This window comes from Hemicordylus capensis, chromosome 1, assembly GCF_027244095.1.
Source record: "Hemicordylus capensis ecotype Gifberg chromosome 1, rHemCap1.1.pri, whole genome shotgun sequence".
Lineage (NCBI taxonomy): Eukaryota > Metazoa > Chordata > Lepidosauria > Squamata > Cordylidae > Hemicordylus > Hemicordylus capensis.
Window position 1 is genome coordinate 141,001,805 of NC_069657.1, and position 14,908 is coordinate 141,016,712.

At 43.3% G+C, this 14,908-nt stretch overlaps 1 protein-coding gene across 5 annotated transcripts in view; it reads right to left on the bottom strand.

Moving 5' to 3' along the window:
* Positions 1-3,011: 3,011 nt before the first annotated feature.
* Positions 3,012-14,908, bottom strand: part of CD5 (CD5 molecule) — a 38,724-nt gene continuing 26,827 nt past the window's right edge. For all 5 annotated transcript variants that reach the window (XM_053283239.1, XM_053283238.1, XM_053283237.1 and 2 more), the window contains 6 exons: positions 14,302-14,370; positions 13,193-13,495; positions 12,553-12,717; positions 11,484-11,537; positions 7,219-7,335; positions 3,012-4,831 (listed from right to left, as the gene is read on the bottom strand). In XM_053283239.1, the coding sequence (XP_053139214.1) occupies positions 4,743-4,831; positions 7,219-7,335; positions 11,484-11,537; positions 12,553-12,717; positions 13,193-13,495; positions 14,302-14,323 (750 nt within the window). In that variant the 5' untranslated portion in view covers positions 14,324-14,370 and the 3' untranslated portion in view covers positions 3,012-4,742. The remainder of the gene's footprint in view (positions 4,832-7,218; positions 7,336-11,483; positions 11,538-12,552; positions 12,718-13,192; positions 13,496-14,301; positions 14,371-14,908) is intronic.

The following is a 14,908-nucleotide window of genomic DNA, read 5'->3' on the forward strand; positions in this document are numbered from 1 at the left end:
GGACAGCAGTAGCAACTGAGGCAAGGGGAGATCAGCAAAAACTGCCCCTTGTGTGAGCAAAACATTCTTAAGTGAGGCATTAATCTGAATACTGCTCATTGTTTCTGAGACAAATATGTTAAAAAATCCTATGGAAATATTTAAACAAGTGTTTTATTTAGTTCTTTATTACATATTTGACACCACCAAATCTAAATTAACAATCTGGGGCAGTTTACAATTAATCTGTGAGGAAGAATTGTAAGGGATAGAAATAGTGTAATTCCTGAAAAGAACTTGGTAAAAGTGTTGGTATGTTCAGCCTGCTGGGGCAGTGATTCCTGTCCAGTCCAACAGACCTATTGGTCCCAACTTACCCTGTGTCAGGAATTATCAGAGTTCTCTCACGGCAGCAGGAAGTTTCTGATGGTTGGAAATCCCTGCTTTCATGGCAGAATGCTGTCAGACAGCTCTGTCAGACCCCTTCCTGCTCACTGCTCTTTCATCCTCCTTTCCCTGTGACTGGATGGGCGTAGGGGACAGACAGGCTGAGTTGCTTCAATTTGTTCCACACACATAAGAACAGCCCTGTTGGATCAGGCCCAAGGCCTGTTTCACACAGTGGCCCACCAGATGCCTCTGAGAAGCCCACAGGCAAGAGGTGAGGGCATGCCTGCTTTCTTGCTGTTGCTCCCCTGCAACTGGTATTTAGAGGCATCTTGCCTCTGAGGCTGGAGGTGGCCTATAGCCACCAGACTAGTAGCTATTGATAGTCCTGTCCTCCATGAATTTATCTAACTCTCTTTTAAAGCCATCCAAGTTAGTGGCCATTACCACAGCCCGTGGCAGAGAATTCCATAAGTTAATTATGTGCTGCATAAAAAAATACTTCCTTTTGTCAGTCCTAAATTTCCTGGCCTTCAGTTTCATGGGATGACCCTTGGTTCTAGTGTTGTGAGAGAGGGAGAAAAATTTCTCTCTGTCCACTCTCTCCACTCTATGCATAACTTTATACACGATCTTCTCGTAGTCGCCTCCCCATAGTTGCCTCTTTTCTAAACTAAAAAGCCCCAGATGCTGAGGCCTTGCCTCATAAGTAGGGGTGTGCACGGAACCTCTCCGGGCAGTTCGGTTCAAGTCTGAACCGAACCGTCCGGTCTGCGAGCTGGTTCGCTTCTGCACTAGAACTGAGTCAAACCAGTTTGGCCCGGTTTTTCATGCATGCAAAGGGGAATCCAGTAAGGATTCCCCCTTTACAACCAAAGTGGGGGAATCCTATGGGGTGGAAATGGGGGTGGGGGGTGGGGGCAGGAGGTCACCTTACGTGCTGTGGTGGTGGTAGCTCCCGTAGGCCCTGCTGGTGCTTCCACCATCAGCGTGGGCCATTAGAGTGACCACTGTACATGTGTGGAGGCCAGTTGTGTCACAACGCAAATGCGTGGAAGTCACTCAAATGGCCTCCATGCTTGCTTGCGCAGCAGCCCAAATTGGGCCCCCACCAGCCTGTGCTGATGGGGGAGCACTGTCAGGGCCTAGGGGAGCTACCGCTGAGGAGCCGTGGCATAGTTGTGGCACGTGAGGTGGTCTCCCACCTGCCCTTTTCAACCCCATAGGGTTCTCCCCTTTGCTTGTAAAGGGGAATCCTTGCCAGATTACCCTTTGCAAGCTTTCCAGATTCTCTTGCAAGCCTAAAGAACTGGTCAAATTGGTTCAATCTGAAATGGGCCAGGTTTGGCTCGAACTCAGCCCAGCCCCCCCTTTTTGAAGCGGTTTTGCACATCCCTACTCATAAGGAAGGTGCTCCAGGCCCCTGATCATCTTGGTTGCCCTCTTCTGCACCTTTTCCAGTTCTACAATGTGCTCCTTAAGATATGGTCACCAGAACTGTTTGTATTACTCCTAATGTAGCTTACCATAGATTTATGTAAGAGCATTATAATATTAGCATTTTTATTTTCAATCCTCTTCCTAATGATTCCTAGCATGGAATTTGCATACACGGAGCAGCCTTCTGCAGCTCAGGATTTAAAAGGACTGCCCTCCCGCTTTTCTTTAACTTTTCTTCTATGTCCTGTGCTTGGTGCAAGTGCTTGGAAATGGGATTTGTTTCTGATGCTGCAGCCGTGACTCTGACTACTAATCACAGAAGTATGAGTTGCATAAGGAATATACTCCCAATTATTTGGGTACTAGAATATTTGAAAAGTGTCAGAGGTGTTCAGAAGTATACTTATCATGGGCACTATCCCAACAGGAGTCACACTAAAATGTACACATGTACAAAATGTACACATGACAGATCTGTAATACTGCATCCAAGCTTTTGAAAATCTGTTGTCCATATGTAGCCTTAAACATTTGTACTCCCTCTTGGCCTTCTCATCATCCATTCTTCCTGGTAATTCATATCTACTTTTCAACCTTTCCATGCTCACCCACTACACATCAATGCAGACATCTGTTCTGTATTTATCATACTTAAATGCATATAATTGCTCACAGTTTCCTAAATTACAGTTCTTTATAGTTTTCTTGATAAGGTATATCAGAACTATCTGTGTGTCTCAGAAAAGCTAATTGGTTTGCATGGGCTACAATATGAGACCAGTTTCAAAGGGAGACAAATGGCTTTTGTATAATGTTAATAAAACCCTACTCACAGTGGCAAAACTCTGGTTCCAGTGTAAAGTATATTTCGTGGTTTGACTTTCCTACATGGCAGCAGAAAGTCTGTCAGCTAAAATAAACAGCAACATACTTGTTCACCTTGTCCAACAAAATGAAAGTTAGTGAAGATATCAAATTGCTGTGTGACAATTTGCTTACTTTACATTGTCTTTGAAATTGTATGGAAATTTACACTGATGGACATTGCATCAGTTTTTGACCAGAACAGGAGGTTAGAGGCTAAATATTTCTCACCATCAACATATTTACAACATGCCTGTTCACTTTTAGACTTTGAAACATGGCCTACAGTCTTATACTTGTGTAAAGAGATCCAAGTACAAAATAAATGCACCTCATGCCAGTTAAAGGTGGTTCCCCCCTCATTTATTTTATTTTCCCCCAATTATAAACAATAGACACAACTTACAAATTAAATTACAGCTGCAATCAAAGGCAAAATAATAGAGCAAATCATTTCTTAAAACTCACTACAATGTTACAACATATCTATAATTCATAAGCATAATATTTCAGTTTAGGCAACAGGGCATACGAATGATACAGGTGGAAGCTGTTATATAGTACTTGGAAACTGGCTAAAACAGGATCTCATATCTGTTCAAATGATGACAGCTTTACCCACTTTTTAAGTACCACCCTTTCCTCTCCAGCAAAGAGCTAAATTATCTATAATGAATCCATCATTGGCAATGACATGCTTAACTTTTCTTTTGTAATAGGACATGTATCGGGTGGCGGGGGAGATCTGGATAAATGATGGGGCTTTAATTCTGTCCCTGCTGAAGTCCCAGTCCAGTTTGCCCTCCCACCCTGTGGCTGCGGTTTACCTGGGGAGAAAGGGGCATTGCTTTTTTAAAAGATTTGGGGCCTAGACCCACAGGACCCCACCCCCATTTTTGACCTTCTCTTAAGGAACGCAAAACTTTCTTCCAGTTTTGAAGCCATTAATCACCAATGCATCCATCAATGTCAGACAATGTAGAGGACCAGGGCATTAAAGAATCAATCTGTGGCATATGCCTAGATGGCCCAAAGCTGTTAATGCCCCTGTTGGGAGGAAAGTTGCTACTGGCACCGATGGGTTCAGACTGGCCCTCACCTGGTGGCTGCTGTTACTAAAGAAAGTTACACCTGTCACTCGAAAGGTCATGTTTAGCAAAATGTGTAGTTTGATCCTACAATATTCAGTTCACTCAGCCAACTGCACTACCTCTGTAAGACCGCACCCTATGTATGTGTGTAGCTACTGACCTTGTGCTGAATCTTCCTGAAACTTTAGCTGCCATTCTGCAAATCTTCGCATACCAGGGGTCTTAATATTATTTTACTGGAAATATTCTGAGTGTCAACTAAGGACATCTAGTCCCTCAATGTCAAGCTCTCATTGGGTTTTTGTTTGTTTGTTTTTGGCCATTGGGAAATCTGGGCATCCCGTACTATTAGAGCTGAAGTACAAACTTCAAAAAACATATTTTAAGGCCTCAACCACAGGATTCCATTGCTGGTGGATTGCTCATTTAATCCTAGATAATAGAGCTCTGGGTGATTGGGGTTAGGTATCCTAATTCTTTTCGGACTGTAGAAAAGGACATGCACTGAATTTGCCAACACATCCCTGTCAAGGCAGAGAACGTATTTATAGTTGTAAGGAGGATGGTATTTCATAGAGACCAGTGAAAAAACAGATGCTTATTTTAGTCCCTTCCCTTCTACCGAAGTTTTCTTTTATTGAACTCTGCTTGTATCTGTGGGGTGAATATAAACTCCATGAAATTTGTACTTTCAAGATTTTAAGACGCCTCAGTGCAGCTAATACAATTATCCATTATGGATGATCCACAATAATGAGATAGCTTTTGCCTTCCACATATCTTGAGTCTAAGGGCCTATCTACACTACAAAACCGGTTTCAAAGATCTTGAACTTCAATTACTTCCGTCAAATAAACTGATTTAAATGCATACTGTAGATATGTCCAGATCTTGGGTTTTACTGTTCAGTCTAAAGATATTTAAAAGCCTCAGTATTCAACTTAGGTGTGAGAATATAAGGAACAGAGGCATCATCAGATTTCATAGCTGCCGTGCAGAACTTAAGTCATAATCGCTGTCAGAGGAGTTGTCGAGTGGGCTAGAAGATCTGTTGGTTGCCCCTTCCAGAGCTGTGAAAAGAAGAAGAAGAAATCTCTCTTCCAAAGGGTGCCACATTCCACTGAAATTCCAAAATGTAAAGACTACTATATCAGAAGGATATGCCACAATGGTTCTATATTTCAAGGGGCTCACTCAGCAACCAAGCTGAGCAAAAGCCAATACTTGTTTGCGTTTATTCAGTCACCTTGTACTCCAATATACCAATGCATAGTATGTATACTATTGTTACAGTGCCAACTATATATTACATTAAAGGAATAGTTTAGCCCTGCATCAAAAGGCTTGTACCATGGGAGAGGAGGGTTAAATACCCTCTTTCCATGGCCAAGTCCTGAACCATCTCCACCAGTGGCTGCCATTTAATTTTTTTTTTAAACAAACTTAAATGGCAAGGGCCATAGTATTAAACACAGTAAGGCAATTCACACAATCAGAAATAAGGTAGGACAAGTGTCCTACTCAAGTTCAGGAGCTGTGCCCGTTCCCATTCTCTGATAATGTACAACTAAAACATAGGAACATAGGAAGCTGCCATATACCAAGTCAGACCATACGTCCATCTTGCTCAGTATTGTCTATACAGACTGGCAGTAGCTTCTCCAAGGTTGCAGTCAGGGATCTCTCTCAGCCCCATCTTGGAGATGCCAGGGAAGGAACTTGGAACCTAGATGCTCTTCCCAGAGCGGCTCCCATCCCCTAAGGGGAATATCTTACAGCGCTCACACTTCTAGTCTCCCTTTCGTATGCAGCCAGGGTGGATCCTGCTTAGCTTAAGGGGACAAGTCATGCTTGCTACCACAAGACCAGCTCTCTTCCCTAAAAAACAAGGTAGGAAGCACAGGCAGTGACAGTCTGCTAAGCAGCAGCTGGGTCTACCTAGTTCTAGGTAGGTAGACCCAGCTAAGCACCTGGATGGGTCAACCTTACCTCTACCTAGCAGCTGAGTACAGCTGCTAGGTAGAACATAGCCCTCCAACTCAGTTGCCGCTTAGTAGATAATTACTGTCAACGCCTCCTATGTTGTTTTTAGCTCACACACAATCAGAAAAGGGAATGCACATGTGGAGGTTTTGGCTAATTCATTCCTTGATCCAGGCCAGCTTTTGAATGGTGCTTTAGTTACTTTTAGTTCAGTCCTGGAGTAGAGGTGGGGCTAATGGACAACCAGCAGCAAGAGCATTGAAAGCAGTCTGCACTTGCCTCTCCGTAAATAATATCTAGTTTATTAAACCATAAATATTCCTGATTCTACTCCACTGCCTTGTCCTTGTGTGCCACAACTCTTTCCTCTGGATTCTACAGCACAGCTCCTAAACTATTTCTGATGGTGTGAACTGCCTTAATATGTAGCTTGGCTTACTCTTGCTGGGTCACTATCCTTGGTTAAGATGATTGCTTACTAAAAGGGATGATTGGCTGGTGTTTTCTCAATGGTAGCTAATGATCAGAGATGTTGTCCTGAATTTACCTACATGCTGGAGTCGAAAACCAGTGCTCTGCGAGGCATATGTGTATGTATGTGAGGGGAAAGAAAGGAGGGTTTTATTCCCCCACAGTATGACTTGGGAACAGACAGAAAGAGACAAAGTCAGAGAGTTAACGTTTAGCTGGAGTTTGCTAATATGGATATGTCCTTGTGGTGCTGTTCTGCTCTCTGATGTAGGAGCAGTGGTTATGTCAGCTGTAGTTAGAATTAACTTGCTTCAGCAACGTTCTGCATGTATATCTGTAAATAAAATGGATACTGCCAAGACAACACATTTTCAGTAATCTCTTATCCAAAGGAAAAGATAGCCAAAGGAAAAGATAAAGGAAATGAAACCCTGTAGTACTGATCCTGGACTTCTCAACATTTTGGCTAGTGGAGAATGTGTTACACTGGCCTATATCCAGACTAATGCTGTGCTCATGAAAGTATGTTCCATCTGTGCAAGGAGAGGCCATTTTTGGTCCCTTTCTTTTTGCAGCCTCATCTCCCCCTCAAAATATGTCCCTGAGGGCCCCACAAACCTCACATATCTTTGGCATGTACACTAGTGTCTGTTATCTTTGTATAATGCCTACTATCTTAAGCTGCCTTTCAAGAGACAAGTGTGTTTGAAGATAATTTTACTGTGTTTTACTGCTGTAAATACTGAGATAATTGCAGCAGTGCCATGAGTGGGAATGCTCAGAAACCAGAGCTCCTTTGTGTGTGTGAGCAGAAGTACCTTCAAATGCCTCAAGCAGATCTTTGGATCCAAGCTATTGTTGTTTGTTTTATGGATCTCATCCTTAGCTCACCAAGAGTTTGTGTGTTAGAGGAAGGTGGGCAAGAAATATAATACTACTAAAATAGGAAGAAGAGTATTGTAGAAACTGAGGCACAGGGTGAGGAGACTGTCTGGTCTGTTACCTGCATAAGGTGAGAGGTAAGAATTTTTCTTGAGGGCATGATAATTGTCTTCTTGCTGAATTCCTTGGTCTTCAGGATGAGGTTGCAAGGCAACAACGCTGATACGATGGAATGAAGCTAATTAAAAGCATAGCAGAGAATTATTAACCACTTTCTGTCCAGAAAATGTCTCATTTTTAAGCCAAAGTTTTGTTCTGTTGTCTACTCAGGCTCAGACTGGCCCACATGGCAACAGGGCATATTCCCGGTGCGCCCTACCTGTGGGGCACCCCTGCACCCCGCCACTCTCAGCAGCATGAATACTCACCCCCCTTAATTACTCATTCTGCTCAAAACCCAGTGCCCTCCCCACATACATTCCACCGCCCTCTCAGTGCCCTCAGTCCGGCCCTGAGTCTACTTTAAAATGGAAACTCGAATCCTTAATTAGTGTGAACATATTATTGGTCTAGGTGAACATGTTGGTCCACTCAAGTTAAAAACTGGCAACGGTGTTTGTGGTGGGGGTGGGTAAAGCTCTGGTATTCTTGAAAGCTGTACTCTGTGTTACTTTGTAAAGGTGTGGGTGTGTCTTACAAGGATGCATGCAAATATAAAACAGGGCCACATCATTCCTGACATTTCTCTGTAGCGGGAAAATTAGATACTGGTATATACACTAGCTTGTGTGAGTATCACCCAGTGTCTATTTGGCCACAATAATATGCTTGCAAGCCAGAGCATTTTAATAATTGTGTCTCTTCACAGCAAAAGGAGAAGAACATTTGCTGGATCAGCTTCTAGAATTAGCTGCTCATCAGCAGTAAAATGCCTCCGTTCGGGCAAGTCACATTCGGAACATAAACAGCAGGGGGAGCAGTCTCACAGCAACTAACAACCCGGGGGAAAAAGCAACGTTTCCACGTCGGATATATGACATCCTTGCTCTATATCGCAGCAATTAAATTTGCAACAAGACATGGGAAATGTGAACGCCACCCTGCTGTCCGCGTAGGGACTGCGATGTCACGATGCAGGAAGTATGGAAGCACACTTCCGAGATACATCCTGATGCCGTTGTAGGGTCTAGTCTGGAAAGCACCCAGTAGGAATAGATACTTAGGTTATCTTTACTACATTATGTGTGCATACATCATACAATTTGGATACAGATATCCTTTCTTAAAAAAAATAGATATCCAAAGTGGCTCGTGCATGGGTTTGCTTAGCTAGGTAACGCAGAAGAAAAGCAGAAATAGGCCTATAACAACCTACCAAGTCTGCTTAGCTAATTCCTGCCTCTAGAGGGAGTAAAAGCTCATACTGCAATGTGTTTACCTACAATAACACACATCACTGTCAAAAATGCATAAGGCTGGAAGCTCATTACTCTGCTACAGTGTTTCAACTATACATTCTAAAAGGTGGAATTATGATTATTGGACTGGATCTCTAAACATAATGGCCAACATGATACAGACTCCACTGTTGCTGTTTCCAACAACACCAATTTCCCACCTCTGTAATGCCCCTGGGGCTGCCTTTCATGTGCACAGCATGTTGGAAACACCGGCATTGGAATGTGCATCACATCAGCTAGTAAACAGAAGAGGCATTTACTGAACTGAATAAGTAACTTGATCACACTGTATCAATACTCCCCATTTTGGCTCTTGTAGGAAATGGAAATCCTGACCACACATTACATTACATTCCTAATATTTGCTAGACAGCTAATGATATTCTGACTGCCTAAACTTGCCTCAAAATCCCTCTCTGTCAGATTTTTTAAGTTTAGTGGCTTGCATTCCGTGCAGTGCTCCACCAATCCAAGAATGGGGCACACGTGCTGGTTCCATGCTTCTCAACAGCCTGTTCTCACGGCTAGTGAAGGTGGAGAGACTCTGTGGCTACTGCGTCCTTGATGTAGGAACAATTCTCCCATCATCCCCAATGAGAGAATCATCACGACAGCAATGATGCAATCCTGAATCCTTAGTTGTCATGGAGCCTCTTCACCTTTGCTAGCAATGAGAACAAGCTGTTGAGTCACACAGAACCAGTGTGTGGATCGGCAGGGTGCTGTGTAGAATGTAAGCCAGTGATGCTACAGATCATTCTGAAAATGGTAACACATTAAGATGGCAATGAGTGATTATTTTATACCGAGTCTGCAAAGTGCTATGGGAACAGAACAAATCTCGCTAGGACTCAGCCAACCTGCTTGGAATGCCCAGACTAGCTGTGGAACATGTGAAGGGATAATGAAGAAGAGGATGCCTATGAGCATGTGCAGAGTGCATTTCCTTCACCACTTAATCATCACAGCTCTGATGCTGGCTGGAGTTAAGAAGCAGGGTTCCCAGGCCAGTATGTGTAGTAGGGCTGTGCAGTTGTGTTGGTCTAACCAACATGTCAGGCCGACATGCCCTCTGTCAGGTGTTGTCAAAGGGAGTTCCATCATGACAGGCCCCCTGCTGTCATGGTGTAACTCCATGGACATCCAACATATCTGTCATCCCTGCCTTCTCCTCCCCCTCCTTTCCCTGGGACCAGGTGGAATGAGGAGACAGGTTGCACCACGTCCTCTTTGTCCCAGAGGTAGCACTCAAATGGCTGCCTTGCCTTCAGCAGCTTCCATTTAAAAGGCAGTCCCTGCTGCATTCCCTTAGTGGCATGGGTGGCTGTGGGTTTCCTATTTTTTTCTGAGGCTGCAGCAGGGTGGGAGGGCCAACATCTCCCCTCCCAACACTGCCACTGTTGGGCAGTATCATGTCAAGTTGGAATCTGACATTTGGGGCCAATCACAGGCCTACTAGTGTGTAGCTTTGTGGCAGGCTTAATCCTGGACCCCTTAGAAATTAACCAATGTTTCGGAGACATTTCTTCATGGAAAAGCCACCAAAAAAAAAAAAAAAGATGCTGCAATGTATCTTAGTTGGAGATCTACCTCCAGAACTAATGTACTTTCAAGAGCTTCTTTTATGATGATTTAAGCTGGTTGGTTTTGAGGGAAATCTCAACTCACAATGTGGTTACTGTCTTTAACCCACTTAACCAACTGTCTGACCAACTGTCATCCTCCTCCTGAATCAGCTTGATTCAAGACTTCTTTTAAATCTTTATAAAAGACAACCCTGCAAGCATAGTAGTGCTTCAGTCCGTTTATAATGTGAACGTAAGACCTGAATGGACTAGAAAATATATATTCAATTTCTCTTCTGTTTTCTATCCCACGTTAACATTATTCCCATGTGATACAAGAGAGCCATTATCAAACAATAATTTTTATTAGGACCAATCAAAATGTCGCAATGCCTTAAGTTTTTGAGTTTAACCAGAACTCTTCATCCAGCTGGATGTTAAGCAAAGCAAGGAGGGAATTGGCAAGCAGGGCATCTTGCAGAAGCCTGAACAGCCACAGTTCAATATTCTTAAAATGGAGTGCTGTTTTAATTGTTTTGTATTTTAATCTGTGTTGATTTTTAAGTATTGTTTTAAATTTTGTATGCCACATTGAGATGTACATATTGGGCGATATAGAAATATGATAAACAAACCAACAAACAAATATATTTCAGGAGGCATTCTAGGCTTCTGGAACAAGAAAGAAAGAATAATAGCTGATCCTCCAGCTTTAGAAATTTTTATATCTATCAGTTATTCTGTTTCATCCCCAACAGTTACTGAAGCACATGGGCTCCTTGTCAGTTGGAGAACAGAAGTAAGAGAGAAACGTGGTAGCCCCTCTCTCTACAAGGTCATTCACACAATCAAAAACTGTGTTCTAGCCGGGTTTGGGAGCTGTGTGTGCTTCCAGTTTTCGGTTGTGTGGAAGCAAGCTTGCTTCCACACAATAACTTCTACCGAGGTTTTCCTCCCACCTCGCTTCCACACAACTGAAAACTGGGAGCACACACAGCTCCCAACCCCATGTAGAACACAGTTTTTGATTGTGTGAATGACCTCAATATATTTTAGCAACGCTGGAGATTAATTGGCCTTCTACAATATGCCCAGCTCCCTCACCTGCTTTTTGTTTTGCTTTGCTTAACATCTAACCTGATGAAGAGCTCTAGAGAACTCAAAAGCTTGCTGCTCAAAACACTGTATCATTTTGGTTGTCCTAATAATAATAATATAACCAGACTCTGACTTTGGGGTTTTTGCTAATAGACCAACATGGCTGCCTATGATTTGGAGAGGATAAAGTGTACTTTTTTGGGATGCCACATCTGAAAATGGTTATAGACGTGGATCCTAGATTCTTGCTCCCTGTTCCTTACCATTTTGGTTCACTCCACTTGGGCCAACCCATTGGTGCTGCCTCTTCTTGGAAACTGCAAGGAGAGGAAATTTGCTAGCTGACGATGCAAGAAAGAGCATAGACTAAAAGTAAATACTTTCCCACAAGTTGCCTGACTTGAGACATGATGTGATTAAAGCTCAACAGCTTTTACGGTGAGCTCAGAAACTGGAGCAGTGCTGGAGCCAACATATATGCCACTTCCTTTGAGACAGGTATCCATTTTTTGCACTTGACTCAGCTGGAAGTCCCCATTTTATGAAACGTCCAACAAAAATTAAAACCCACAACTTTCAAGATTGTAGCCACTGTCTCAACTTCTACATCAACTCCCCTCTTTTTCAGAATAATGGATAAGCCAAGTAAGCAACATACACAGAAGAGAAGGGAAAGGTAACAAACAGCAAGCAGGGCAAAGAACCGCAGTAGATATAGAGCTGGTCTGGATGAGACTTTGTCTGCCACCTTGACTCCACACAATCAGGATGCATATATGCCATGAGTGTACGTCTCCTTCCCTGTTCCTGATGTGGAGCAGCACACAAGAATCATGTAGGGATGTGGTTTCGCTGAACTCTCTGAACTTCTCATCTGCATGTGGCTCAAATACTTGCATGTGAAGTGGAAAAGAATGTGCCCAAAGTGGAAAATAATGCAAACGCTCATGGTGCACAACTATCCCGACTGAAGAAATTGGGCTGAAAGATGAAGTATTGTCAGAACCAGTTGTGAACTAGTGAACACCCACAGAGCTAGTGTTGTAGTGTATACTGTAGCTGTAACATATGAGAGGTGAGCCAGAAAGCCCTCAGTGCAAATCTCATGAGAGACAAGAACTGAGTGGATGGCCTTAGGCAATCTACTACTGTATTTGTCAGCCTCAGCCTCCCTGCCTGTATGTCTCCATGTTGGGTGTGACATGGGGAAGGCTTTTTCCTAAGGTTACCACACTCCTGGGTGGTAGTGTGCATAGAGCTTTAGCTGAGGCTGCTCTGCTACAAAGGTAGATGCCTCTAATCTCAAAGTCAGTGCAAGAGATGGTCACTTACATTTCTTCAGTTTTTTATAAGAAATGGGCACACAGATGACCAGGAGGACAGCAGTGAGGACAAGTCCTAGCAAGACTCCCAAAATGGTCTCCTTGCTGGATGCGGTGGTCTCCTTACGGGCCAGAGTGGACTTCTTACTGGTCACAGTGGGCTTGAAATCTTGGTCTGGAAACAGAAGATTATCGATATCATTCCTAGGAGAAAGCTCAGCTTAGTCCAGAGATATATTCCAGCCCCTCCCATTCACTAGAAATTCAAATGACAAAATCAAACCCAATCTTAATAGCATCTTCTACAATTGGAACTCCTGTTCTTCCCAAATAATCTTTACTATCCTCTAAATACCATACATAGTTATTTTACAGCTCTCAACCTTCAATGCTGGCAGCATTCAGACCCTCTACCATCATATGCCTGCCCTAAACCTTGATGTTTAGCCTAGCATGTCAGAATTCTACCACTTTTGTCAACCACCTACTTCTGTGTAATGCATGAGATTTATCATCATCATCATCACCATTAATTGGCTGCCCCATAACAATTGTTCTATGGGTAGCTCACAAAGTAACAAAAACAAAACTTCAGAGGGGAGAAAAGCACCATATAGTTGAGGTGTTTTCTCTTAGGGAGTCCTGCTTACCTGAGCATTTAAGTAAGGTTATGCTCAAGCATTCCTTGGTCCCATTCAGACACTTTGATCGAAGGGTCATTTTCTCGCACTCCACCTTCTTCCACTGGGAAGTAGGCAAAGGCTGCTGCTTCCTCCACAAGTCATTGATTTCTACTGCATCTTCACAGTTCTTCCCTTGGCAGATCTTAGGTGCCAGCTCACTCCACATTCTTTGCAAACCCAGGCAAACTGTTTCCCAGTGCTCTCCAAAGTTCAGCTTCATAGTCTCAGAGCACAACAAAGTTTCATCTTCTAGCCGCCTCCTTGGGGTGTCTGTGAAAGGAAGACATGTAGTGTAGTGGGTGGCAGCATGAGCTATGAGCTGCAGGTTCCCAGTTCAGAGCTGAACTTTATTCATAAGCCTACTGCCCACCCTTAAGAAAGCTTTTTTGTCTACACTGTAGGTGCTTTAGAAATAATAAATGATAACGACTTCAGACTCAGCATACTCCCCCTTGTCTATGGCCTGGAGATAAATACTGACCAACCTTACAGATCTTATTGTAAGGACGGCGAAGACAAGGTATGTGAAACACACTGAGCATTTAGGAAAAGGAATGTCACAGTCTTTTCATTTCCCTGGTGCGTAATCTAAAAGGACATCTCCAGTCCAAACTGAGTGATGGGCAACAAAATGACAAATGAGGTTCAGTGTAAGTGTAAAATGATGCCCAACAGGGCAAAGAATTACTAACTTCTTGTAAGATTTGATGGAATCTGAATTGGCTGCGGTTGTATAGGGAAGAGATCTTGAGGTCCTGATATTCAGCTGAATGAAATCATCAACTTCACAGGGGGAAAAAAAAAAAGGATGGATGGAGAATGTCAGGGAATTCATTAGGGAGGGGACAGAAAACAAAACTGGTTGATATCCTGAAAAATCTGGCACTGTCTGCATGCCATCAATGGGAGCACTGTATTTCCCTTTCTTCCGTCTACACAGCATGTCTGCGTCCCCAGGGAGGACTCTTTCTCCTCCTCCTCCTCCTCTTTTTAAACCACAATGATAATTTGTAATTCCTGTACCATGGATCTCTCCGTAGGGAGGGGTTGGGGATTGTGCTTCATGGTTTTCTTACCAGTGGGCTTTGATGTAGTCATTGACGGTGTTGTTGTGGTCTGTGATTCAGTGGAGGTTTGCCTGAGATCTGAAATGACAAACACACCCCAGGTATTTTAGGTGGGGAAAGACCCACTCAAGCAAGGCATGGAGAAAACAGCAACAATGCTGCCATCACGGTCACAGTCAGTTTGGAAGGGCTGCATCTCAGTGGTGGATGCTTAGCATCCAGAAGGTTCTAGGTTTAATCTCTGGCATTGCCTGTCTGGAAACCTGGGGCGTTGCTGCCTGTCAGAGTGGAAAATACTGACCCAGGTGGAGCAACAGCCTGAATCAGTAGAAAGCAGCTTCCCACGTGCACTTTATTGCCAATGGCACAGTCCTAAAGTTTTGCAGTCATCAGTTTTGCCTCTCACCTCGGCACAGGGGTGTAGCAAGGTTGGAGTGGGCTCAGAGACAACATTTTAAAATGAAATCTTAAATGAGGCTGAATAGTGGTAACAAAAAGCATAGTAAAATTTTGATAAATAGATAGATAGATAGATAGACAGACAGACAACCTATGTGCCACAATAGAACATCATCCTAAATTATTTTAAAGAAGGTTTTGTAAATTGTGGACTATG